This window comes from Caloenas nicobarica, chromosome 18, assembly GCF_036013445.1.
Source record: "Caloenas nicobarica isolate bCalNic1 chromosome 18, bCalNic1.hap1, whole genome shotgun sequence".
Taxonomy (NCBI): Eukaryota; Metazoa; Chordata; class Aves; order Columbiformes; family Columbidae; genus Caloenas; species Caloenas nicobarica.
In genome coordinates this window covers 11321958-11349425 of record NC_088262.1, presented here as the reverse complement: position 1 = coordinate 11349425, position 27468 = coordinate 11321958, and the positions used below count along the sequence as shown (strand labels likewise).

Below are 27468 nucleotides of genomic sequence, written 5' to 3'. Positions count from 1 at the left end.
GAAGGCAGATGAATTTTATATCCAGCCCTCTCCTGAGGGTCACCATCTGGCCTTGGACTCTGGAGAGAACGGGCTGACCCTCTCTGGGACACTGAGTCCTTGTTGCTCACGTTACCTTGCTGTCTGCAGTCAGCCTTGTGCTTCTGACCCACTTCTCTACCCTCTGAACCCACGGTGAGGATTTTACTGTGCCCATGTTGTTCTGCTGCCACAGCTGTGACAGGCTCAGCCACCTCCAGCTACACCCAAAAGATGTGGGCACTTCCTAAATTGGCCAGGGGGAACATGGGGCTGTGGCCATGGCAGGAGGGCTGGCACCGCTGCTCTGGTGGCACTGCTGCTCTGGTGGCTCACATGGCAGGACCAACTGCAAAGCAGCATGAAGGTCCTGGGGAGGGAAAGGCACCATGGCCCAAAATAGGATGTCCCCATGCCTCTGTTCGGCTGTGCTGGTCAAACCTGGAGGAACAGCAGCAAAGGGGCCAAGAGCTGGTCTGCTGGGTTTCCCTTGGGTGTTCAGGTCTTCCTGGGAGCAGATGAGTTGAGGCTGCTGAGAGAAGAGTGCGGAGGTTTTGGGTACGTGCACCCACAGGCACAGGCAGGACAGTGGGATGTTGGCTTTCATCGCCCTTTTGCACCAGGATGAGGCCTCTGGAGTAAAGATTCAGTAAAACACCAGTGACAAGGGGGCATTATCAAATACAAGGGCAGGGGATGATGAAGAGAGAGGGTGGTGCTTTCAAACAGGCATTCCCACAGTGTTCAGTCCTATGAAGTTCCCCTTTCTCTTGCGTCAGCAAAATGTGGAGGTGAGTCTGCAAGGCACCAAAGCCCTGGATTGCTCTGTTGATGGTTTAATCACTCAGCTTTGATGTGTAAAGTTGGGGAGCAGCAACTCTGGGTTGACTCAAGCCCAACTGGCAATGCCACAGTATCTTGAGAACAGGAGCTGAGGGGAGACCTTCTCGCTCTCTGCAACTGCCTGAAAGGAGGCTGGAGTATGGCGGGGGTTGGTCTCCTCTCCCAAGTAGTAAGAGATAGGATGAGAGGAAATGGCCTCAAGTTGTGCCAGGGAAAGTTCAGATTGGATATTAGGAAAAAATTATTCACAGAGAGGGTTGCGAAGCATTGCAACAGGCTGCCCAGGGCAGTGGTGGAGTCACCATCCCTGGAGGTGTTGAACAAATGTATAGATGAGGTTCTGAGGGACATGGGTTAGTGCTGGAGTTAGGTTATGGTTGGACTCAATGATATTGAGGGTCTCTTCCAACCAAAATGATTCTATGATCTCATGTGTGCCAAGCTGCCATGCCACTGGGAATGGCACCCTCTCCTGTGCCCCCAGAGGTGAAATACAGCCAACTTCGAACCCCTGGCAGCAGACTGCAAGCTGGACCTTTATGTTTTTTTGAGCCCGTGACTGTGTTGAGAGCCCCTGGCAGGCTTAGGAGAAAGAGCCCTCAGAGGGCACAGCAAGGCAGGGACAGGATCACGGCAGAGCCTGGGAGGTGCAGGGGGTGGGTACCCAGCCTGGCCTTGTGGGTGTGGAAGAGGAGACCCAGGAAGGATGGGGCCCTTCTGTGACCCAGAAGACCCCGAATTTCCTGACTGGGAACGTGCCTGGAGGAAGAGAACACAATAAGCTGAGGAGGGAGGTTGTAAGCCAAGCCTTTGTCTTCTGATCCCAATCTTTAACTGTTTTCACTTGGTTTCTTTAAAAACCCTTTCCTGAATTTAAAAGTTCTCTTGTTTTGAGGTGACCATTTGTAGGGCAGAGGTGTAAGCAGTCCACCTGGAAGGACTCATCCACCCAAGGTAACATTATACAGGCCACAAAGACTGAGGCTTCATGCATTGAGATGAGCCTTTGCCCCAGGTGTGCAAAGCAGCCTCGAGCCTTGTGGCCTCAGAGAAGAGGGAGGAGAAGGTCGCAGGGCTGCTAAGTCTCTTGCACACTCCATTTTTACCTTGTGATTATTTTGAGTTGTTTCAGATGACAAAGCAGCCCTTGACAGAAGGAGAAAATTGTGGCCATGCCACCAGCAGCAACATCCGTCTGTCTGGTTTCTCACCCGCCACGGGGCTGGTACCCGTGTGCTCATTGGCATCAGTCCTCAGCTGTGGGCAGCTCTTGTAGGACAGACTCAGCCCTGCTGTATTTGAAAGCGTCTTCTTTTTCTTCCAGGAAAACCAGAGCCTCTTACTTGCAGACCCAGCATCTGACATCTGGAAGGCCTATGTGGATTACGTGGATGAGATAGTTCTGGATGGATTCTTCACTGCCATTGAGTGCTCGCTCAAGTACCTTCTGGAAAACACAGGTGACTGCTGGTTCCTCAGCTCTGGTCGTGATAGCTTCTTCAGTCTCACCAAAAGGAAGATTCTGTTTTGTGCTTTGACTCATGGTCTTTTCTTCTTTCTGCTCTGCCTCTTGCACTGTCTACAGCAAGTGCAGGAGGAGCCTCCAGACATGGTGGGTAACTCCATCCCCCCATCACTAGAGCAAAGCCTTGTCCAGGGGAAGGGACAGAGATGACTATGCACCATTTGCAGGGATTCATGAACGGGCAAAATTGAGGCATCATCCTAAGTCTGTGCTTGGGCATCAGCCATCTCCTGATCTCCCATGCACAAATCATCAAGGTGACACGACCTTTCATTTGTGGAGAGTCTCAAGAGTTGGTTCTGTGGATGAAAGACATGAAAGAAAAACCTCCATCCCTGAGCATTAGTCCAGTGAGGAGAGGGGTCACCAAACCAGACCTCCTGCCTAAGGCTACCACGGAGGTTCATTCTGCTGAGAGCAGCTTGTGTCCAGCTAAAGCACATCTCCAGAATGCTTCCCTCCTGGATGTGGAGGCACACTGAGCTGGAGAATTGCATCCAGTTCCTCACCATCTTGTTAAAAACAAGCACATAATTTCACATTTGTGAAACCAGTTGGTGTTTTATTTTTTCATGCCTTTCTCCACTAAATTAAAGAGCCTCTTGGTTCCTGTTGTTTTTCTCCTCTGTAAGTACTTATGCGCTGTAATTGTTCAGCTCTCAGACTCCTTTTTGATTAGCTGAAGAGCCTGGTCTCTTTAGGGCTTCCCTCCACAGCATTTTTCCGGTCCTTAAATCACTTGTGTCTCATCTGTTCTCTAGTATCTCCTGTGGATACCAGAACACCAGCTGGTTTGCCAGCCTCTCTTCTGCGTTGTGTGCAGACACAATGTCACTGGACTCAGCGAGTGGGTGTCACACCTACCTGGTGTCCCTGTGGAGCATGTGCACATCTTGTGGTGGGATGTTAGTGGTGGCTCAAGATCGCTTTTGTCCCGTTCAAAAAAGTCCTGGCACCTCTGTTCTTCCCTACCAGATCCCAAGGAAGGGCTTGCTCCCCTGTTTGAGGTGCAGCTGGATTTGGTGATCCCAGATTTGGTATTTCAACCCTCCCTGGACCCTGGCACAAATGATGGCTTCTACGACATGGTGGAAGGTCTTCTCAACGACATCTACCGGATCTCATCGCTGGTGCCTAGGCTGGCTGAGCACAGCGGCTTCCTCCACTACCAGGTCTGTGGCTGTGGAGGTCCCTCACGCTGTGTGGCAGTGAGGAGGTACCACGCTGCTCCCACATCACTGTGAGCTCCTCTCCTCCTCTCCTCTCCAGGCTGACATGGAGGACATGGCAGACCTGGCTGACATGCGCCACGAGCTGATGGTGCGTGTGCAGGCTGTGATGGCGGCTTGCCGTGATTACCGCAGTGCCTTCGACCACTACTCCTACCTCTACAGGGAGGACAGAAAGGAGTTCTGCCGCCAGTTCCTCCTCTATGGGCACATCCTCACTGCGGCAGAAATCGAGGCCCATGCAGAGAACGGGGTCCCTGAGTCGCCTCCCACGCTGCAGCAGTTCCGAGAGCAGATCGATTCCTATGAGAAGATCTATGAGGAGGTGAATCGCATCGAGCCCATCAGTGTTTTCCAGAGTTGGATGAAAGTTGATGCTCGGCCTTTCAAAGCGTCCCTGCTGAATGTGATTAAACGGTGGAGCTTGGTGTTCAAGCAGCATCTCATGGACCACGTCATGCACAGGTAGGAGCCGTTCTGCGTCCTCTTCCCACGACCAAAGTGGGTTTCTCTTGTCTTGGCTGGGCTTTATCATTTCACACGGATAACCAAAAGGCTAATACAGGAGCAAGAGGAGGGGGCACATACCCTCTGCCAGCTCCATTGCATCTCTGATATCTTTCTTCCCCTCATCTCTGCTGGGAACGGCTGGTCCAGCTGAGTGTGTAAAGTGGAAACAGTTCCACGGACTTGGGACCATCGACATCCCGTGATGCTCCTGGGACCTACTGTGTGGTGTTGGACAGGACGTCTGTTTGTCTGTTCATCCTGATCCAACTAATCTAATCTCTTTTAGGGCTCTATGTTTACTTTGTTGAATTTGATATTAGCCATCAGTAAAGCTGCATTAATGCCATGAGATACTTGCTCCGTTTCTAAATGCAGTGCTCTTTTGAGTGCACTCTTTGAAAAAAAAAAAAAAAAAAAAAGTAATTTGGGTTGCCTGGCTTGAGCAGTCATGGGGAGGCAGTTTCAAGGTTACAAAAAGGAGGAGCTTTGGATGTAAGTTTTGAATTAACATGTGTTCCCTGCTCTGAACAGCTGCTCAGTCGCCTGGTCTCTGCAGGACGATGCGTTAGGACGATTTATCTGAATAGTAGCAGCTGAAGGATGCCATAGGGCTTGGATGCTTACAAAGAAATATTTACAGACATATGTAGTAGTGAAGGCTGCTGCGTGTGGTGGATGCTGTGATCTCTTGTGTTCTTTTCAGCATGATAATTCTGTTAGATAATTCCTGTGCAAAGAGGTTTTTGTGTAGGTTAGAACAGGCATTTAGGAGTTCTTATTAAGAGCCCCTGACTCAGCAGTTTAGTCTTTAATAGGTGAAGTGTTTAGGGATATGTTTTGGCCCAGCAGCATCCACAGAATTTAAGCGGGCACTTTAAAAGTGTTTTGAGAAGGGAAGAATGGAAAGGACCAAAGATCCAGGAACCCATTAAGCTCTGCTGAGTGTCCAGTAGCTGGTGAGGTTAAGAAGCAGGCAGGGAAGTTTCCACCAAATACTCTCCTTGTCTCTAACAATTCATAGCTGAGGACTTTGAGAGACATGGGTTGTACCTTTGTATTTAAAGACCTGGATGGATTATTTTTTCTCCCACAAATATTCGGTTGCTTTTCTGAACTGCTGTGAATTTTTAACATCTGCATCCTTCTGCAGCAGGGACTTACCCTGTGAAATAAGGCAGCGTGCAAAGAAGAAAACCTGTTTGTTGTAGCTTTGCAACCTGCCAGGTTCATTTGGGGATGTCGAATTCTTATATTGGAAGAGACAAGATGAAAACTGTCCTTTCAAACTCACTCTCTGCAGACCACTCCTGAGCTCACAGGTCTCCCTTATAGAACCACGGAATAGAATCATAGAATCAGTTTGGGTTGGAAGAGACCATCAAGATCATCCAGCCCAACCATAACCTGACTCTGGCACTAACCCATGTCCCTGAGAACCTCATCTCCATCTGTTCAACCCCTCCAGGAATGGTGACTCCACCACTGCCATGGGCAGCCTGTTCCAATGCCCGACAGCCCTTTCTGGGAATAATTTTTTCCTAATACCCAATCTGAACCTCCCTTGGTGCAACTTGAGGCCATTTTATCTCGTCTTATCACTTGCTACCTGAGAGAAGAGACCAACCCCCTCCATGTTCCAACCTCCTTTCAGGCAGTTGCAGAGAGCGAGAAGGTCTCCCCTCAGCTCCTGTTCTCCAGGCTGAACAGCCACAGCTCCTCAACTGCTCCTCATAAGACTTGTCCTCCTCAAATGCCTTTTCTCCAACCTGTGAAGTCCCAACCCATTTATCTGTTCCTTGCAGGAAGCTGTAACACATCTGTGGATCCCTTTGAGCGTGAATCATGGTTCTGATGCCCTCAGCATGTTGCCATACGATGGGCAGGGTTAGCCAGGTCTTTCCCCTCTCCGTGCCAGTCCAGCTGCCTGGAGGGTTTCAGTAGGAACTGCTCTCATTTGGTGCTTTCCTGCTTTGTGTTCTACAGCTTGTCTGACCTGGATGAGTTCATAAAAACTGCTGACAAAGGTTTGAGCAAAAAGGTTGAAAAAGGCGATTATGATGGTTTGGTGGAGATCATGGGTCATCTTCTGGCCGTTAAGGAAAGGCACAGTGTCACCGATGCCATGTTCGAGCCCCTGAAGCAAACCATCGAACTGCTGAAGACATATGAGCAAGAGCTGCCGGAGGAAGTCTATAAGCAACTGGAGGTGGGTGAAAACCTGCGGTAGACACAGCCGTTTGCCAAGTAGCAGATGTCAAAGAGAATGAGCTTAAGAGCATTGCAGGAATATTTAAGGCCCCACTCCCTGTCATTAGAGGGCCTCAGTGGATAGTATTTTGCTATGGCGGGATGTGCCTTAACAGCTCTAAATTTTGGAGTTATATTGAGATTTTTCTTTTAAAGCAGAGATTAAGCCTTTTGTTATGTATGAAGAACATAGAATTGCCTGCTCCAAGTCCCAGCGATTACTCTTGAAAAAAATTAATGCATTTTCAAATACATCTGTTAATTAGTTTGAATTATAATTATTTTTAAATAAGCCAGTTCTTGGCAACTGTGGAGATGGGAAGGATAATGTTGGCAGAGGAGTTGCCTTCTCATAGGACTTCAGTCCTCCACTGGGTCTGTAACACCAAATCCTCTTGACCCAGAAGACATCACTGGGAGCATGTTATGAAAGTATTTCAGCACCTTTCCACATCTGGCCCTGATGAATCAATTTTCTTTGAGGAATTCTTCTCATTTCTGGAAAGGAGACCATGAGATGAAGGTTAGAAAGTCCACCCCTCGATCACGAGCCCATTTATAGGTTGCATCCCTACCTTGATGCCCTGAAGCATCGTGGGCCCACTTTGCTAAGAAGAGTTCACCTTTATGTTGCCAGTCCAAATTCACTCCAGCTACTTGAGTCTTAACAGCTCGATCCGCTTGTCGGTTGTTTCGATGTTCCTTGGTGGCTTGACTTTCAGGCACATGAGCATCTACATGACGAACTTTCACAGGCAGGCTCTCTAGCCAAGCAGCAATGTCTTGCCACAGTGTGGCAGCCCAAATGGGTTTACCTCTGCGTTGCCAGTTGTTTTTCTTCCATTGCTGTAGCCACCCCCACAAGGCATTTGCCGCCATCCATGAGTCAGAATAAAGTATTTGCCACTTTTCTCGTTCAACAATGTCCAAGGCCAACTGGATGGCTTTCACTTCTGCAAATTGACTAAATTCACCCTGTCCTTCAGTGGCTTCTGTTACTCATCATATGGGACTCCACACAGCAGCTTTCCACCTTTGATGTTTACCTACAAGATGGCAGGATCCATCTGTGAGCAGGGCATACCGCTTTTCAGTCTCTGAAAGGGTATTATACGGTGGTGCTTCTTCAGCACGTGTTACTTCCTCCTCCTCTGGGGACATCCCAAAGTCTTTACTTTCTGGCCAGTCTGTAATCACTTCTAAGATCCCTGGGCGATTGGGACTCCCAATTAGAGCTCGTTGCGTGATCAATGCAATCCATTTACTCCACGTAGCATCGATTGCATGATGCGTGGTGGGAACCTTCCCTTTAAACATCCAGCTCAGCACCAGCAGTCGAGGTGCCAGGAGGAGCTGTGCTTCAGTACCAATCACTTCTGAAGCTGCTCGGACTCCCTCATAAGCTGCAAGTATTTCCTTTTCAGTGGGAGTATAATTGGCCTCTGATCCTTTGTATCCTCGACTCCAAAAACCTGAAGGTTGACCTCGGGTTTCTCCTGGTGCCTTCTGCCAGAGGCTCCGAGTAGGACCATTATCTCTGGCCGCAGTGTAGAGCACATTTTTAACATCTAGTCCAGTCCAAACTGGTCCAAGGGCCACTGCATGAGTTATCTCGCGCTTAATTTGTTCAAAGGCTTGTCGTTGTTCTGGTCCCCACTCAAATTGGTTCTTTTTATGAGTCACTCGATAGAGCTCACAATCTGGCTGTAGTCGGGAATATGCATTCTCCAAAAACCTACAACACCCAAGAAAGTCTGTGTCTCCTTCTTATTAGCAGGTGGAGACATAGCTGAAATTTTGTTGATCACCTCCATTGGGATCTGACGCCAACCATCTTGCCACTTTACTCCTAAAAACTGGATCTCTTGTGCAGGTCCCTTGACCTTACTACGTTTTATGGCAAAACCAGCATCCAAAAGAATATGAATTATTCTCTCACCTTTCTCGAAGACTTCTTTCTCTGTGTCGCCCCATACGATGATGTCATCAATATACCGCAAGTGTTCTGGAGCTTTACCTTCTTCCAGCGTGGTTTGGATCAGTCCATGGCAGACTGTGTTTCCACCCCTGGGGCAAGCGATTCCACATGTACTGGATGCCTCTCCAGGTGAAAGCAAACTGCGGTTTGCATTCTGCTGCTAAAGGAATAGAGAAAAATGTATTAGCAATGTCAATGGTGGCATACCACTTGGCTGCCTTTGGCTCCAGTTCAAATTGCAGTTCTAGCATATCAGGTACAGCAGCACTCAACGGTGGTGTAACCTCATTCAGGCCACGATAGTCTACAGTTAGTCTTCATTCATCACTAGACTTACGCACTGGCCAAATTGGGCTGTTAAAAGGTGAGCGCGTCTTACTGATCACACCCTGGCTTTCTAGTTGCCAAATCAATTTCTGAATAGGAATCAAAGAGTCCCGGTTGGTGCGATACTGTCGACGATGCACCATCGTGGTAGCAACTGGCACCTGCTGATCATCAACCATCAGCAGTCCTACAACAGAAGAGTCGTCTGAAAGACCAGGCAAATCAGACAGCTGTTCAATTTTCTCAGTGTCCACAGATGCTATACCAAATGCCCACTTATACCCTTTTGGGTCCTTAAAATACCCTCTCCTGAGGTAGTCTATGCCAAGGATGCACGGAGCATCTGGACCACTCACAATGGGATAGGCTCATTTCAGCCTCTACAACAGTCAGTTCCTGGGATCCCCCAGTCACTCCAAAAATATTGATGGATTGTGTTCCTCTATAATCTGAAGGAATTATCGTGCACTGAGCACCAGTGTCCACCAAAGCCTTGTACTCCTGGGGGTGTGTTGTACCAGGCCATCGGATCTGTACAGTCCAATAAACTCTGTTATCCCTTTCCTTCGCCTGGCTGGAGGCAGGGCACCACTAATCTCTGTCTTGCACAGTCTCTGAGTGAATTAGAGGTTCCGTCATGAGCATCAGAATCTCTTCTGTCCCTTCTGTAAACTGGGGCAGCCCTTTTCCTAGGAGTTTTCCCTTTTAACTCACGTAGTCGTTCTTGAAGTTCTGAATTAGATCTTTTATGCCACTTATTCATATCTTCTCCCTGCTCACATAGGAAGGACCACAGTGAACTTCTGGTGGTGGTCTGCCTCTGTTCTCTCTCCGGAGATTGGAAACGCCTTCTCCTAATAGCTGCAACATTGGTTCGTGAAGTGTGTGTGTCTTCTCTGAGTGCTTTGATTTCTTGCAACAGCTTTTCAAACCGGTCATCAGATTTTTCACACAGTTTCTCTACAGCAGAGACACAAGCCCGTAGAGAACCGGCAAGGCTGTCCTCAAATTCCCGGAGCTGCTCGATCATGTCAGAAACACTTTGTCTACCAGTAGTTGACAAGACCATTCCTGCCAATGACTTAGCATATGCAGGTGGTGCACTTTGTACTAATCTGCGCCACATAGATCGTGTACACTCAATTCTGTCTGGGTCTATCCCCTCTTGTCTGTTTGGCCCAAAATAGATGATCTCTTGCACAGCTAATTCTCTCAGGAACTGGATACCTCTCTCCATAGTATTCCATTTCCCTGATGTGCCTTGACAGTCGTCCTTGTGATGAGATCTTGACATAGCTGTCAGGCGTCGGGTCCAGCGGGTAGCGGAGTTGTGCTCACTTGCAATTGCCCTATCAGGGGTGGAATCCTTTGATAGAGATCCCAGCTGTTTTGCTTCTCCACCCTCCAGTTCTAACGTTTCAGCCCCATTATCCCAGCATCAGAGCATCCAGGTTACAATATTCTCACCATTACGACGACTATAGTCTTTTCGCAGATCTCTCAGCTCACCTGGAAAAAAGGACCGAGTAGTGGTCACTTCCTCCCCTGATGATGCCCCTTGGGATGAGTCTGGCCTGTTGCCATCATCTGCAGTACGAGTAGCCTTTCTAGTGACTCTCTTACAACCGGCAACTGATGCTGATATGGGCTCACCATTATCACAGGGGTTGTTATTGTTACAACAGCAACTGTGCCCCGTGTTTGAGGAAGGAGGGGCCCTGTTAGCCTTTGGACAAGCAACATCATCCGCAGTCGAGGAAGAAGCTTGAGCCTGTGTAGCCGTGGTGTCTGTGAGTGGGGGGGCGGTGGCTGCAGCTTCAGCTGCCCTTCCAGCTTCAACAGACACCGTGCAACTCTCTTTGCTCAAAAGGGACACAAACCTCCGATTTAATCTAATTTCTCTTAACAGTAGTATTAGTACTAGCACATTCGTCACGGCAGAGAACACTGTTATAGTTCTATCAAAACTCCACGGATATTCAAAGCCCTCAAAAACTTTGGTAATCTACTCTAATGAGAAGGTGAAAGTATGGTTAGTCAAACTTTCTAAAGATTTGCTAGCCCGTTTAGCAAACACATAGCTGGATTTTATCTCTCTTGGAGGTTTCTCAAAGTAAAGCAGAAACGAATAGAAACTCATTATCTGTTGCAATATAATAAAGTAAGCCAATGCCAAACCACATAGTACAATCATAAGCATTGTCCAGTTCTTTGTTGTTAGATAAGATTCTATTCCCAAGAAACAGCCAACATAAATAGGGTATTGCATTCCATAAAGTAGAAAATAACTGACACAAATTATACCACAGCATTTTCAAACCAATGTAATTCGCTTCTGCCTTAATACCACTAAATAACATCCTAAGCACCTAGACCCGCAAGTTTTATTTCTCTGAGTTGGCACCATGCCAAGAAAATGGAAAGGTACGTCTGACCACTTTTAAGAGCCAAAAGATCTCCAAATTTCACGCCGAGCCGAGCCCCAACACGTGGCTGTGCCGAGCCGAGCCGCACACAAAGACACAGCAGGCAGCGCCACCTCGTGGCCGCGCCGTGCAACGCTGAGCACAAACGTGTGGCCGCCAGACAAAGAGAAACGTGTCAGGCGTGGGTGGCCCCACCCCTTTTTAGTGCCAAAATATTAACTATTTCTTGAGCCCAGTGTTGCCTGCATTCTCCACCAATTATCTATCATGGTTTGATCGCGGGGAGACAATCAAAAACCACGGCAGATGTATTTTCCTTAACCCTCTTCCCCCCGCTCCCGTTTTCTGCCCCCCCTTCTCCTCTCCCTTTTTTACTAAGGACAGGCGATTTTAAGTGGAAAGGAAAAGAAGAACAGAGAGAAGAAAGCTGGAAAATCTGAAAATGTTTTACTAACGCTACTAAATAAACATAGAGAAAAATAAAGCAGAACAAATATTATAGAACCAGTCTTGCAATTCCCAGCAGCTAGTCTGGCAGGATCCTTCAGCCAACCAGAACTAGATTCAGTCTGTCACGAGGCCTCAGCTTGTAGGGACAGCAGAAAAATGCAGAGATGAAGCAAACCAGCAGGAGACCCAGCAGAAGAGAGAGAGTCCTTTGGGTCCACCTTTTATATCCAGGAAATCGTGAATGGGATGGAATACTCCAATTGGTCAATTCGTGGTCACCTGACTCAGATCACCTCCTCTCGTTGCTCCCCGCAACGACCCAGGACACCCTGAAAACCGGAAGAGCTGCATTACATGGATGTTCTGGCTGCTACAACAGCTTCAGTCCAGCATAAAAAATGGTGCTGTGGGGAACCCGGGTCCACTTATTCCTCTGCCCAAGAGCTGCTTGTTTGGTGCCTGTTTGTGCGTGTAGATTTGAGCGACTGATTTATTTTTCTGACAGAAGAAATGAGGTATGCAGGGCAGCCATTCAGATGCAGGAGATAACAAAACAGTTTTGTTCTTTCTGGCAAGTGACAGCAACGCATAGTTGAATAATTTATTCCCTCCAGGTACCGCTGCCTCCATGGCTGTGGGGGTGGATGGGCTGGAGCTGGCAGTTTGTATGAGAAGGACAAGGAAGCAGCTCCATGTGTGCCCTGCTGTGGTCATGGATAGTGATTTCTACAGAGACTGGAATATAAAGTGCCAGAAAGAGACCCCTCAGGAGGGACTGGCCCCGCTCTGGCCGCCTCTGCTGCCTCCAGGTTATTTCCCTTCTTTGCATACTGTTGGTGGATCTCCATTAGTCTCCTCAACTATGTGCACTGGGATGAAAAGAAACCCAAAGTCTTTCATGTAGGCTTGCACAGTACCTGGGGAAGTGGGAGAGCAAAGCTGTGGGACTTGAGGACAGCAGAGCCCTGGCTGGTGTCACTGTCTGGGATGAGGATTTGGCCCGAGAAGCCTAGTGGGAAGAAATCAAATCTCTTTCTGAATAAAATCCCAGGTACAAAGGGTGAATTGTCAGCAATGCTATGCACCGGCAGCTTGGATGCAGACCTGAGAAAGAAACGGTCTTATTTGGTACTAGTCTTATACAGGCAGGCTGGAGGGATTTGCCCCAGAAAGCTCTCTAGAAGTCCTTCTGGCATAATATCTTCTTCTACTCTAAGAGCAGGATATTTCCCAGGCTTTGTTTCTTAATTAGCTCTGGGAAGCCGGATGATCTGATGAACTTGCATCCCCAGCCCACCCTCCCACCTCCAGCCAGCTCTGGGTCCTGCTGGGCTTGGTGTCAGGAGAACTGTGCTCTCTCGAGCACTGAACCATCCTGGGAGCCCAGGGTCTAGTCTGGGACCCTTCTTCTTAAGTTATTTAACATGTGTTTGCAATCAGAGCAGTCAGTATAAGGCCTCAGTCTTCATTAGTCTTCAAAATTGTGAATAACTGGTAAGTTTTATCCCAAATTGTGTGTTTAGCTTTTGCATCACAACAAAACTTCCTCACAGTTTTAGACGTGGAATCTGTTGCTTTTCCTGTTCTGTGATTGTCCATAAACAGATCAGACACATCTTATATCAAATAGCAAATACTGCCTACCGTCATTTAAATTTTGCTTGCAGGAGCTGCCAGAAAAATGGAACAATATAAAGAAGCTGGCAATAGCTGTGAAACAGCATGTGGCTCCTCTGCAGGCGAACGAAATGACAGTTCTGCGCAAGAGCTGTGCGGTGTTTGATGTTGAGCAGCACAGATTCAGAGAGCGATTTCGGAAAGAAGCACCATTCAGGTACAGTGAAATTATAGCATCAGAGAAGCCCTGAGGAAAAAAGCTTCATGGGGTCATCTCCGAGTGTCCTGAGTATGTGTTCTCGAACCCTCGCATACATTTCCTACCTGCTCACAGTGTTGTATCTGTTATGCCCAGGGTGTTTTGTCCCTGGGAACACTGTCCAGTGTTAGCAAGAGATTCAATCTGAATGCTGAGTGCACAATATCGCTTTAAGGCGTTGTCAGTAGTGCCATGTAGCTGCACCATCAATGGGTACTATAGACATATCATGTCTGCTTTGTCTCTCAGAGGCACCGCTTGTTTTATGTTTTCTTTAGAAGTTGTTACAATATCACTTGTGAAGAATAAACATTTCTTTCTAGGTTTGACACGAAAAAGCCTTATCAACTGCTGGATATGAAGCACATTGAGATTAAACAAATGGAGTCAGCCATGACCTCGATTTATGAATCAGCTGGTCTGTTTGAAGTCATGGTGCCAGATTATAAACAACTGAAGCAGTGCCGAAAGGAGCTGTGTCTTCTCAAAGAGCTCTGGGATATGATCTCCCTTGTGGACACTTGCCTTGATGACTGGCAGACCACCAAATGGGTGGATATTAACGTGGAAAACATGGATCTGGAATGTAAAAAGTTTGCAAGAGAGATTCGGAATTTGGATAAGGAAATGAGGGCATGGGATGCTTTCACTGGGCTGGACAGCAAGATGAAGAACATGCTGACATCCCTGAAAGCTGTGGCAGAACTTCAAAATCCCGCCATTAGAGAAAGGCACTGGAATCAGCTGATGCAGGTGACGGGTGTGAGGTTTGTGATGGACTCGGACACCACGCTGGCTGACCTCCTGAAGCTCAACCTCCATAACTTTGAGGATGAGGTTCATGGCATTGTGGACAAAGCGGTACGAGAAATGAGCATGGAGAAAGTCCTGAAGGAGCTAAAAATGACTTGGAGCACCATGGAGTTTCAGTATGAGCCTCATCCCCAGATGAACATCCCATTGCTGAAGTCAGATGAGGAACTCATAGAAACTTTAGAAGACAACCAGGTGCAGCTGCAGAATTTAATGACATCCAAATATATTGCTTTCTTCTTGGAGGAAGTGTCCATATGGCAGAGGAAGCTGTCCACCACGGATTCCGTCATTTCTCTCTGGTTCGAAGTGCAGCGTACCTGGTCTCACTTGGAGAGCATATTCATAGGATCAGAAGATATACGGGTGCAGCTTCCCAAGGTATGAAACCCTAAATCCTATTTTCCCTGTGTGGAAAGTGTTGAAGAAGAGCCTCCATTTCACAAAAGAAGGTTATCTATAATGCCAGGTTCCCCAGAGCAGGACTCTCCTCCTTCTGCCTTGCTGTTTTGGAGGCTCCTTTAATGCTACAGCAGTTTCCCCAGTGCTGCCGCAGGTTGTTTTCGTACTGTAGGTTGTGCCTGAGCCCTGCTGAGAAACAGTTTTTTCTCCCCTCCACCGCTGCACAGCAAATGCAGAGTTCATGGAGACTGAGTTGGAAGGTGCTGGCTTCCTTCAGTGATGAAGGCATGTTCCCTCTTTCCTCGGAGGGGAGAGGACCGAGATAATCACTCAGATGGTGCAAATTGTCAAATCAGAGCTGGACCAGGCAGCTTTGCAGCATCCCCTTCCCTGCCTCCAGTGCTGGTACAGGGGGAGAGCAGCTCTTCTCCCACTCCAGCCTGAGAAAATTGAGCAGAGTTGTCATTGGTGACCTCCTCAGGGTTGTGACCTCCTCAGGGTTGTCTCTGAGTCCAGCTTCCAGTCTTATTCCGGATTCCCTTGATTATTTAGGAAATCTTCCAAGCTTGATACTGGCCCCGCTGGACCACTTGCAGCCCTGCAGAGGAACCTGCCTTTCACTCGCGAGTGACCCACATTTGGCTGTGTCACTGCTGTCCCGGTTCATGAGCAGCATTGCTGACAGCACTGCTGTGGGACGGACACCCACGAGGGGATGTGCACAGCCCGGTGACCCCCGGACAACACACTCTTCTGTCTCCAGTCCTGCACTCTGCTCTGCTTGGTCAGTTCCTCCCTCTGCTTCAGAGAGCACACTGTGCTGAGAGTCCTGGGGTCAGTTTTGGGCCCCTCACGCCGACAAAGGCCTTGAGGTGCTGGAGCGAGTTGAGAGAAGGGAACGGAGCTGGTGAGGGGCTGGAGCACAAGGGTGATGGGAGCGGCTGAGGGAGCTGGGGGTTCAGCTGGAGAACAGGAGCTGAGGGGAGACCTTCTGATCTCTGACCTGCCTGAAAGGAGCTTGGAGCCAGGGGGGGTCGGGCTCTGCTCCCCAGGAACAAGCGCCAGGACCAGAGGAAATGGCCTCAAGTTGCGCCAGGGGAGGTTGAGGTTGGATCTGGGGAACAATTTCTTCCCCAAAGGGCTGTCGGGCACTGGAACAGGCTGCCCAGGGCAGTGGTGGAGTCACCATCCCTGGAAGATGTATAGATGAGGGACATGGTTTAGTGCTAGATTTAGGTTGTGGTTGGACTCGATCTTAAGAATCTCTTCCAACTAAATGATTCTATGATTCTGGGCACACCTCGCTTACTGGGCAATATATGCAGGTGCTTTTAACCACTGCCCTGAGGCTGTACCATGTGCCAGCAAGCTGTTAATATCCAGGAGCTATCTAATGTCATGTATGAAATCACATCATGATTCACATTTGCATCCTGCTGGGCAGCTGTCTGCATCTCAGTAGCTGTCTGGCAGTGGTATGAATCATAGAGTCAGAATGTCCTGAGCTGGAAGGGACCCGCCAGGATCATTGAGTCCAACTCCTGTCCCTGCACAGGGCACCCCACAGGTCACACCGTGTGTCTGAGGACGTTGTCCAGTCTCTTCTTGAACACTGTCAGGTTGGGGCCGTGACACCTCCCTGGGGAGCCTGTTCCAGTGTCCAGCACCCTCTGGGTGAAGAACCTTTTCCTCATGTCCAACTGACCCTCTCTGGCACATCTTCTGCCGTTCCCTGGGTTCTGTCACTGTCACAGAGAGAAGAGCTCAGCCCGGCCCCTCCTGCTCCCCTGCTGGAGCTGCAGCCCCATGAGCTCTGCCCTCAGTCTCCTCTGCTCCAGCTGAACCAACCCAGGGACTTCAGCCGCTCCTCATACGGCTTCCCCTCCAAACCCTTCACCAGCTTCATGTCCCTCCTCTGGACACTCTCCAGCAGCTTTATCTCCTTTTTCTCCTGTGTCCCCAGCCCTGCACACAGTGAATGCTCCAGGTGAGGCCGCCCCAGCGCAGGGCAGAGCGGGACAATGCCCTCCCTGCCCGGCTGGCCCTGCTGTGCGGGGTGCACCAGGACACGGGTCCCTCTTGGCTGCCAGGGATACTATTGGCTCAATCAGCAGCCTCTCTTCCCCAGAACAAGGGCTGAAGCTCAAAGCCTCTGGAGGCTGAACACCCTCAGGATACATCCAGGACTGGGGGGATGTGCCGACAGGCCGCAGGATGCTCACCTGAAGCTGGATCCATGACGTGAGTGCAGGGAGGGCTCAACCTTCCAGACGCAGCCTTGCTTCTGGTGCTGAACACAGGGTAACATGGAAGTGTTACCTGGACAGCTTGGAACACTTATTCAGCGTCCTGGCTCACTCAGGAGGCCTGAATTGGGAAGAAGGGAGGAGCAGAGACATGTTGAACATAGCTTGCTTTATTCTTCAGTGTTTAGCTCCAGAAATTCGGGGTCCCTGTTAGATATGGAGCATAATTGTCAGTGTGGGCCTCCGGTGCTGACATGGGGTTTCCATACCCTTACTGAAGGCAAGGAAGGGCTCTCCTCTGCAAGAGTCATCATACCCATTTTGTGGATGGGTGCTGGGATTCCTGTGCTGTAGCGGGAAGGGAAGAGTGCACTCACATGAGGCTGGTAGCCTTTCCCTAGTATGGTAGCATCTCCTGCTGCTGCAGCCAGGGAACCTTAGTGTTTCACCTGGACATGGGAGAGGGAGATTTATGAGATTTTCCAAGGGGAATTAAATCCCGTGAAAACGGTTGATCCTAGACATTGCCTTCTGCATGGAGCACTTTATCTACAACCCCTTTGGGATACAGTGTCAAGAAGGCAAGTGCCTGTTTGGAGACTAGTTTCAGGCAAGTCGGTGGAAGAGCCCTTCTGGAATGGTGGAGAGGTCCTTTTCTGCACTGAACAGAAGGCTTTCTGAAGATAGTCTTTCCCTTCAACCCAAAGACAGCACCCAGAGGATGGAGACCTTTAGCACAAAATCCGTGTTTTACCGTGAATGTGTTTGTGTTGCTTTTTAGGACACCAAACGCTTTGAAGGGATTGATGTGGACTTTAAAGAACTGGCCTATGAAGCTCAGAAAACCCCAAATGTAGTTGAGGCCACCAATAAACCAGGTCTGTCCCAACAACTGGAGGACATTCAGAGTAGGTAGGTAGAACTTCGGTCCCAGGATTTTGTCAGAGACCAGGATCAGCTCTAATAAGTTGGTTTAACCTGTGCTCCAAGGCTTTCCTCCTGGACTGTGCATTCTTTGCATTCACACATCAAGTCTTTTTATTTGTGATCCATCACCCTGAAGCCCCCAAAGTGGATTCTGGCTTTGCATATGTGCAGACTCTCATCCTGAATATTGATTTGCACACATACAAAGCTAGGCATTCAGCTGGTTTTAATAATATGTGGCCTCACTGCTACCCCCAGTTCAGTGTCTTAAATATCTATTTAGCAGTTCAAGCAGGGATACCTGCAGAAGAGCTGAGCCCATGTACTTTAATTGACAAAATTATCTCTGCATGTATACCCTTCACAGATGGTATAACTAGACTCCCTGAGAAAGACCTTAATGTCCTCACCTAACATATGAGCTACTCTACTTGGAACACACCTAAAAAGTTAACGTGATAGCTATTGTGTCAGTAATAGCTATCCATTTAATATAGAGATTTAATTTTACTTCTTAAACAGATAAGGCCCATGTTCCCCACAGAGGACTAGCTGCCTGTTATTTATGAACTTTGAAAGCCCAGCAGCAGTTTAGCATGTATACACTGAGAGATTCATTTTAGAACAGAGCAAACAAGTTTCTTTTCAGGCTTCACAAGCACAAAAAGCTGAGTAGGTTTGAATCAGACTTTAAAATGTGCTCGTTAGAATAAAAGCAGTTTTGGAAACTTTCATCCTAGTGTGAAATCACCTGTGGCAGTTAAGAGTTTGTCTAAAACAGTAAGTCAGACTGCAAACCCTTTCTAGCCTCTTCTTCCACCTGTGTTTCTGCTTTTTCATGAGGATTCTCTGCCTCTTTGGCTGTTTGACCCTTGGGAGTGGAGAGAGATCTATGAGTTACTATGTGCTTTGTTGATCTATTTGGAAAATGCTGTAAAGGAGCAGCCTGCAGGCTCAGCTCATGTCTGGCATTTCCCCATGGGAGGGAAGAATCTGCTTGATAACCCAAACTATAGCATGACACATGAAAGGATATTTACCCGCCTGTCCTGGGCTCTGTGTTTCTGCTCTTCTCCCCAGGTTGTCTCTGTGTGAGAAGGCTTTGGCTGAATATTTGGACATGAAAAGGTTGGCCTTTCCCAGATTTTACTTTGTTTCTTCAGCAGATTTATTGGATATTCTTTCCAATGGCACCAACCCACAGCTGGTAAGCCTCGTACTGTGTCACCTTCACATTTTCCAGCTGTCAGTAATGTCACGGTGGAAGATGCTGTCTGGGGACTCAGCTGTAGCTTATCCTTTCTTGAGTGCCTTTTCTCCCACCCTCACTTGGATTAACAATAACTCTTTCACAGCTGGCCTTCATCTGTCATCTCTGAAAGGCAACACGCACACTGTATGTTGCCTCATCCGCCCCTGGTGATGCTTGCAGATGGTTCTGAAAGCGCTGCACAGAGCAGAGCTATTTTTTTGATGCCATAAAAACAGTGGGTTTGTTTCTGCAGGGATACAGTGAGGTTGGGGGAAACCTCAGCCAAAACTTGTTGCTGACCTTTGTTCCCCAACCTGGGATGCCACCAAACAGCACCTGCTGTTGAAAGAGCCACAGACTGATCATTCAAATGTGAAAGTGTTGACAACCGATGGCTTGGAGACGCCCCTGTTTTTAGGCAGAGGAGACATTTGCTAGTCAGCCACTTCTTCCTTCCCCCATGCAAAGGTCTTTGGAATGGCCTGTTTACGGGGGAAGAGCAGAACACAGCCTGAAAGAGATAAGACAGCTGGAGGTCAGACAGTGGCTGTGGCCAAGGCAGGACTCCCTTGGGTTGCCACCCACCCCTGCACAGCTCTGGTTGGCGTTGTTTGGGATGTATCTTTTATTCAGAGGTTGGTATGTAAAACCAGTCAAAATGTTCACAGCAAAAGGCGAGTGTTGGATGAAGAATGAATTGCTAATTCTGTCTTTCGGTAGCGAGTAATTTCACCTTCTTCAGATGCTGTGTTGAAATGCTCTGTGGAGTAAGAAGAAATTCCTGGTGTTTTCTGTTATTCAGAAGTATTTGCAGTAAAATCAATGTAAATGTCAAGCAGGATCATATATAGATACACTCTCAGCCTTTCCACTGTAGTTTCAAAGTCCGATGATTCCTAAAGGAGGATTAAATACACAATGACATTATCCTCGTGAACTAGGAACTGAACTTGTACAGATTCAGGTGCATTCAGGCTCCGGCAGCAGGATTGCACCAAGCGCTGGAGGTATGTCCGAACCCTCCAGACTGGCCGGAGTCTGGGAAAGGGCAGCGGGGATTTGTGACCAGAAACTTCTAGATGTAAGAAAAAGTTTCTACGGTTTACTTACGATTTGGCCTCAAGATATGCCTAATGACCTCAATTTGTGCCAGGGGAGGTTCAGATTGGATATTATGAAAAAATTCTTCACAGAAAGGGCTGTCAGGCATTGGAACAGGCTGCCCAGGGCAGTGGTGGAGTCACCATCCCTGGAGGGGTTTAAAAGGTGTTTAGATGAGGTTCTTAGGGACATGGGTTAGTGCCAGAGTTAGGGTATGGCTGGACTTGATCCTTAGGGTTTCTTCCAACCAAAATGATTCTATGATCTGGGGGGATGCTGAGTGCCCTTTGCTTCTTGGAGGTACTTAGCACCTCCCAGGGTTTGGCCGTGCTTGTACGTGCATGAGAAGACTACCAAGCTGTGTCCACCTGCAGCACAGCTCATGAGAGGGCGGGTTGTAATTCTTTGTGAGTCAGTGAGTCAGAATTAGCTGGACAAATCCACCTCCACCCGTCTTTCTCTGATAGCATCAGAGCATTGGGCATCTCAGGCTGTTCTCATTTCTCATCTCACCCATGGGAGTCTGTCTACCTCTCTGTCATCATTGAGAGAGGGAGCTCCTGTCTGAGACTGCTTTGGGAGCTGCCCCTTTCTGTGGGAACATCGATCGTAGGAGAAGCCCGCCTTCATCAGCATGGGACACGCAGTGATGCAGTTGTGTGTTATGCAGTGATCTGGAAGAAGTGCTGGTGACCTGCTCAGCTCCCAGCAGGCAGATCCTGATGTTGAGAGCTCACAGCATTTCCCTGTTGGCTTTTCAGACTCAGATGGAGGTGAACAGGAAAGGACTGAATTATTCTTTTCCTTCTGGAAGAATGCTTTGGGTGAAGATGGGTGTTCTGTAGGAGGTCTGAGCTGTTGAACTGTTTATCATGGGTCTTAGGCAGAAATAAAGGTCTTTCTTCTCCACGAAGGAGAATTCAGGACTTTTCACTGGCACAAAATCAATTTCTAGTAGTGGAAAACCAGGGAAGTTCATAGTGAAGAAAACTTCACGTTGTGCTGAGAATAGGATGAGGCAGAGAAATGACTACAGACTTCTCATCACTACAGGTAGGGAAATTTGGGATAGGAGTCATGAGGTGTTTCAATGTTTTCTATGCTTTTGTTCTGTATGGAAGATTTCCCAATGGAGAAATATGATTTATTAAGGCTTGTCTGTTTTCTAAATTACATAGAAATAGGTGGAAGTATTAGGAGAGACAGGAAGAGGCTTTTGTTGGCAGTATGTTGGTCATGTTTGAGAAGATGTGGTGCTACCAAAATATCCAAGATCTTGCTTCGTGAACGTGATTTTGCTTGTGACATGTATGGTGATCTTCATTCTGCTTGTCCTATCTCAGTTGCTTTATTTATACAACCCATTTTGCAGGTGCAACGTCATCTTTCCAAACTCTTTGACAACTTGGCCAGGATGAAATTCCAGCTGGACTCTGAGCACAAGCCAACCAGGGTTGGCCTGGGAATGTACAGTAGAGAGGAGGAATACGTCAGCTTCAGCGAGCCATGTGACTGCAGTGGGCAGGTGAGAGGGAAGTCCTTGTCTATCAAAACCGTCCGGTGGAGTCTGCTCCCCTGCCCCTTGTGTGAGATCTCTTGCCAAGACGTCGTAGAGCTTCACTGCTCTCCCTTGATGCATGAGAAAAGCTGGAAGAGCTGGTAATTTAGTACCTCCTTACACCACAGCCCTTGGTGTCACTCTGGATAGGTCCTCACTAAGGTGGGACATGAATGTCACAGTCCACTGTGGAAGAAGGGGCCGTGCCTTTTTTCTAACTAGGTTTTTTATTTGATTTTTTCTAAGACATTTTGAAGGTTAGTCTTAAAGCTTGCTACAAATATCCTCAGTAAGGGAGGGGATGAAGATTGAAAAGAGACTAAGCTATTCCATAGTACCTCTGCATAGGTGTTTTGGAAAGAGAAGGCTTTTTAACTGTTTTTCAAATCTTCATTATTTCATACGATGATTTAAAGTACGAAATGTAAGAATCAAGCTACTGCTCAGCTTATCTGCCCTGGTAGTTTCACCTTTCTCCATGGACTATTACAGGAAGCTAAAGTACCCAATACCAGCTACTGAGCTCCCCAGCAATGGAGCTTGTTGCATTCAGTCTGTCTTCTCATTGAGGGCTTTGCCTGTGAAATATGAAATTCAGCAGGAATTGTGTTCCCAAGTTTGGCAGCATCTTTCTTCTGCTGCTGGCAGATTGTGCCCAAATCCCACCAGGGATTCTGTCATGGCCTGGAGGTGGAATACACCCAAGCAAATTGTTCATTGGTAGAGTTCATTTTGGTTCCTCCTGTAGCTAGAGTTCAAGAAAAAAAAATCTGTCTTCTATTCTTGGTGTCTGGAAGTAGATGCTAATCCTGCAGTACCAGAATCGGTTAAATCTACCCAGTCTGAAGGAGGCTGTGAGGTTTGGTTAACTCATAGAATGTCCTGAGCTGGAAGGGACCCACAAGGATCATCGAGTCCAACTCCTGTCCCTGCACAAGACAACCCCACAGGTCACACCGTGTGTCCGAGGATGTTGTCCAGTCTCTTCTTGAACACTGTCAGGTTGGGGCCGTGACACCTCCCTGGGGAGCCTGTTCCAGTGTCCAGCACCCTCTGGGTGAAGAGCCTTTTCCTCATGTCCAATCTAAAGAGAGTTGAGATGCTTGTCTCATTTCCTATCTTCACTAATTACCAAAGGCACTTAAGAAAAGCAAATGTGTTACTGGGATTTAATCTCTTTTCCAGGTTGAAGTCTGGCTCAGTCATGTACTAGACAGCATGAGGGCTACTGTGAGAGATGAGATGACGGAAGCTGTCATGGCTTATGAGGAAAAACCAAGGGAACAATGGCTCTTTGACTATCCTGCCCAGGTATCTGCTACTGCTTCTCATCACCACTCAGGCTGGCTCATGGAAAGGCAGCTCTTGGGTTCCCCATCAGTCCTGCCCTTCCCTTCTTTCAGTAGCTGTGGACAGGGATCTTTCTGGCCTCCACCTTGCTATGCAGGAGAGAGGGAGGATGAGTTGTCCTTTATCCTGGCCATCTCGTGATGGAGTTTCCAGGCTGAGCTCCATGCTCTGGTTGGGGCTCTTGGTTGGGTGACAGAGCTCAGGGGCTTGGGCAGTGCAGTCTGTACAGCCAGAGCAGCGAGAGGTGCAGCAGGGAAACAAAGTGGTGAGGCCTGATAAGAGTAAAGAGCCCTTCAGATGCACCTCTGACAACCTCCTGGTCTCCAGCTCTTCCTCCTCTGCTGTGTCAGGCATGTGAAAGGTGCTGTTTTACTAATAAGTAGCTGCTAAATGTGTCTGTCACTGATACGATGTTTTAAATGAATGTCACAGAGCAGATCCTTGTTGTCCTGTCTGCTGTGACTACTGTATGAAAAAATACTAAATTTAATGTCACGGATGCTTCATCCTTCATCTCCCTGTGGATCAGACACTCTTGAACGTAAGGAAGCTCTGGTATTTTCTCTGATACTGAACCAGCCTATTTCTCTAGGTGGCTCTTTGCTGCACCCAGATCTGGTGGACAACCGAGGTTGGGATTGCCTTTGCCAGGGTGGAGGAAGGCTACGAGAATGCGATGAAGGAATATCACAAGAAGCAAGTGACCCAGCTGAACACCCTTGTTACCATGCTGACCGGGCAGCTCTCCAAGGGTGACAGACAGAAAATCATGTCCATTTGCACCATCGACGTGCACGCTCGGGATGTGGTGGCAAAGATGATAGTGCAGAAGGTTTGTGTTGGCAGTTCAGCACAGTTCTGTGGGTGCTGGAGTGGGGGTTTCAGGGGTGATAGCCCAACCACTGGCCATTCAGATCACTGCTGATCTCAGTGGGAGACACATGACTAAATTTATTTCTACAATGTTTGTGGTAAGTATGCAGAAAGCCCCTGTAAGCCTGCAGAGCTGTGCTGTGTCATGGCCCTGCATCACCAACTTGTAATTGCTGCAGATTCACACCAGGAGTGAGAGCGTGGCACTGTGTCCTGGTGCCAAGACATGTGCTGGTGGATGATGGTGTTGTGTTGGGAGGCTGCTGGACTCAATCTCAGTTTTGACTTTAGAAAGTAAGAGAAAGCATTCAAGCTTTGTTCTTTGTAGCCTCCTTGGTCTGGTGTGGGGCCACAGGGACTCCTGTGGGACTCCCTTCTCCTGCAACACCTCTCCCACACTACTCCCCTGTCCCTGACACCATGCCAAGTGTTTAGCCTTGCAGGTGGGTGGGAAGGTGCCCTGAATGTGTTGGGTTGTGGCTCTACCCTCATCTAAGTCCTCTCAGAGGCAGACAGGCTGCTCACAGGGTTTCTGTCTTCAAGTCTCAGCTGGGCTCAGTGGTGCCCTGGTCCAGGCTGGGGTGAAGTGATCCGTCTGGACCTGCCTGCTGGTTGTGCAGAGAGCACTGGCCATGACTGTCCTTGTCCGCCTGTCCCCAGCCTGTTTCCTTGGTGCTGTCTGCAGCCCCTTCCCCTTCTAGATGGCCTCTGTTCCTTCTCTCACTCTGGTTGCATTATAAGACCCTCTTCACAACTTGCTGCTTCTTAAATCTATTCAGGAGTCTTTTTGTGAGGCTCTTTCTCTTGGGCATTAATTTTTTCCTCTCCCACCAATGTGGTCACTAATTTGGTTCCTCCCCTTTACTGATGGGAGATGGGGAGGTGACATTTCTCACCACACTGCAGGGAGGTGACCTTCCTCACCACACCTGCCTTGCAGTGAGGACCAGTCATCCCCCATGAAAATTTTATAGCAGTCACCATTTTGGCCCCTGAGCTGCACATGTCTGGCATCCCCGGCCTTCCTGTGATGGTGTTTGTGGGTGTGTTGCAGGTGGACAATGCCCAGGCCTTCGTTTGGCTGTCACAGCTCCGACACAGATGGTCAGATGAGGAACGGCACTGCTTTGCCAACATCTGCGATGCCCAGTTCCTGTACTCCTATGAATATCTTGGCAATACCCCTCGGCTTGTGATCACTCCGCTGACCGACAGGTAAGTCCCTGGGACGCACCATCGTAGCTGGGCTTTGCTATGCAGTTAGAGAGAGAGCTGCCAACCAAAGATGGATTTAGTTTGGACACCTGTGTCCCTCTTGTTCTCTTTCCATGTCCCAGCACTCCAGTGGCCGAGCTCTAACTCTCATCTGGTTTGTGGTGGTACCCTCTGGGGAATTTGTGCATCAGATCCCAGGGTGGGATTCAGCTCACACATTAAGACACTCACTTGTGGGTGTCTTCCTATGCACAAGATGTCCACACCCCATAAAGCTGATGAGTCTAGAGAGCTTTCATCCCATCTTGAAGCAGATATCTACCCAGTTGCCTCAGTGGGGACACCTAGGGTGACTTGAGATACTCCGCATTGTCCCACCTGACTTCCAGCTGCCAGTCCAGAAGTGTGAAAGTTTCCTATGGACCCCTTGTCATATCTTTCCACCCTGACATTTCAGCAGCCAAGAGCATCTCAGGTGGCTCTAGTCACCTGTGTTAGTCAGCTGAGTCAAGCCGCCAGGTGTCATCAGATTTTGTTGGCTATATTGACTACACCTCTGTGGCTTATACAGGTAGTACAGACATTTACATGTGGGCACCTCCCCAGTGTCCATAATCCGCATGATGGAGAAACTTTGGGGCTTGCTGCAGCTTTGGGTTGGGATCATTCATAGGCCACCTGAGCAGGTTTCTGTCAGTGACAGGTCTTCCAGAAAAGCCATCCTTTTCTCATGCTGCCTGAGACAGGCCCAATATCAATGAGTTGTATGAGGATCCAGAGAGAGCACAAGCTGGACATGAAGGGGTTGGGCAGACCCTGGTGGAAGACAAGTATCTCTTGGAGAAAACAGAGCTGGGCAGAGGTGGTAATTAATGCCCAAGACGGCTTTCAGCTTAGACATGACCCCTGCTCATGTACAGCTTTTCAGAGGAAAGGCTCTGCTGAGTGCATTGCTCTAGCGCCATTGCCCTGCAGCCCAACGTTGACCTGTTGGACCAAGTCTCAGTCTCTTTCCTTTTTTCCTTCATCTTTTGCTGTGAAAGATGTTACATCACCCTGACCCAGTCGCTGCACCTGACCATGAGCGGAGCACCTGTGGGTCCTGCGGGCACTGGCAAGACAGAGACTACGAAAGATTTGGGGCGAGCCCTGGGCATCATGGTGTATGTGTTTAACTGCTCTGAGCAGATGGACTACAAGGTACAGCTCCCACCTCGGCTGCAGTGCTGTCACATGGGGCTGGGGATGCTCGGGGCCTGAGCAAACCTGAAGGATGAGAGTAATCCAATGGTACCTGGGGTGCATTAGGAAAAGTATGACCAGCAGGTTAAGGGAGGTTGTTCCTCCCCCTCTGCTCTGCCCTGGGGAGGCCCCATCTGAGTTGTGTCTAGTTCTGGGCTCCCCAGTTTAAGAAAGACAAGGAATGATGGGAGAGAGTCCAGCAGAGGCACACAAAGATGCTGAAGGGTCTGGGGCATCTTTCTTGTGAGGAAAGGCTGAGAGAGCTGGGGCTGTTCAGCCTGGAGCAGAGAAGCTGAGAGGGACCTGATCAATGTGATCAATATCTCAGGGTGGGTGTCAGAGGATGGACCAGACTCTGTTCAGTGGTGCCCAACGCCAGGGAGAGGGGCAACGGGCACAGACTGAAACACAGGAGGGTCCACCTGAACATGAGGAGAAACTTCTTTGCTGGGAGGTGCCAGAGCCTGGACCAGGCTGCCCAGAGCGGGTGTGGAGTCTCCTTCTCTGGAGACATTCAAACCCGCCTGGACCGACCTGTGTGATCTGCTCTGGTGACCCTGCGTGAGCAGGGGGGCTGGGCTGGGGGATCTCCAGAGGGCCCTTCAGCCCCAAACAGCCTGGGAATCTGTGATCCATCACCTCTCTCCAAACCCCTGCTACACTCCTTTAAGCTGAATGCCTTTTTCTCCTCCTCCCTTTCCTTCTTTAAGATTCGCACAAGGTTCTTCAGGAGGCAGAGACACAAGCTATCCTCTCTGCCTCATTACGCATTTCCCTTCCTTTCTGCAGTCAGATTTCATGTGAAATTCTTCAAAAATTTTGGTCTGTTCAGTTGAGACCAAGGCTGTGCTGATACTTGGACCCTGGTCGTTTCTTCTTGGCCTGCTCACAGCCTGGCACCCCCTGGCACGGGAGGGGACCTGTCCTGGTTTTCTCAGGATCCTCTCCCAGAATAAAACCAAAACATAGTGAACCTTCAGCCACTGCAGAACACTGAATCATTAGGCTGAGTCTTGCTCTCTGCCGGTCTGGCACGGTACAGTGATTTTGGTAGCCTTGG

General features: G+C 48.7%; 1 protein-coding gene across 1 annotated transcript in view; it reads left to right on the top strand.

Moving 5' to 3' along the window:
• DNAH9 (dynein axonemal heavy chain 9) overlaps window positions 1–27468 on the top strand; it is a 205756-nt gene that overhangs the window by 23287 nt on the left and 155001 nt on the right. The window contains exons 15-27 of the mRNA XM_065647527.1: window positions 2186–2321; window positions 3362–3558; window positions 3656–4080; window positions 6109–6331; window positions 13221–13387; window positions 13753–14623; window positions 17672–17802; window positions 18898–19024; window positions 21543–21695; window positions 22914–23039; window positions 23671–23910; window positions 25006–25166; window positions 26210–26366. Of these exons, the coding sequence (XP_065503599.1) occupies window positions 2186–2321; window positions 3362–3558; window positions 3656–4080; window positions 6109–6331; window positions 13221–13387; window positions 13753–14623; window positions 17672–17802; window positions 18898–19024; window positions 21543–21695; window positions 22914–23039; window positions 23671–23910; window positions 25006–25166; window positions 26210–26366 (3114 nt within the window). The remainder of the gene's footprint in view (window positions 1–2185; window positions 2322–3361; window positions 3559–3655; window positions 4081–6108; window positions 6332–13220; window positions 13388–13752; window positions 14624–17671; window positions 17803–18897; window positions 19025–21542; window positions 21696–22913; window positions 23040–23670; window positions 23911–25005; window positions 25167–26209; window positions 26367–27468) is intronic.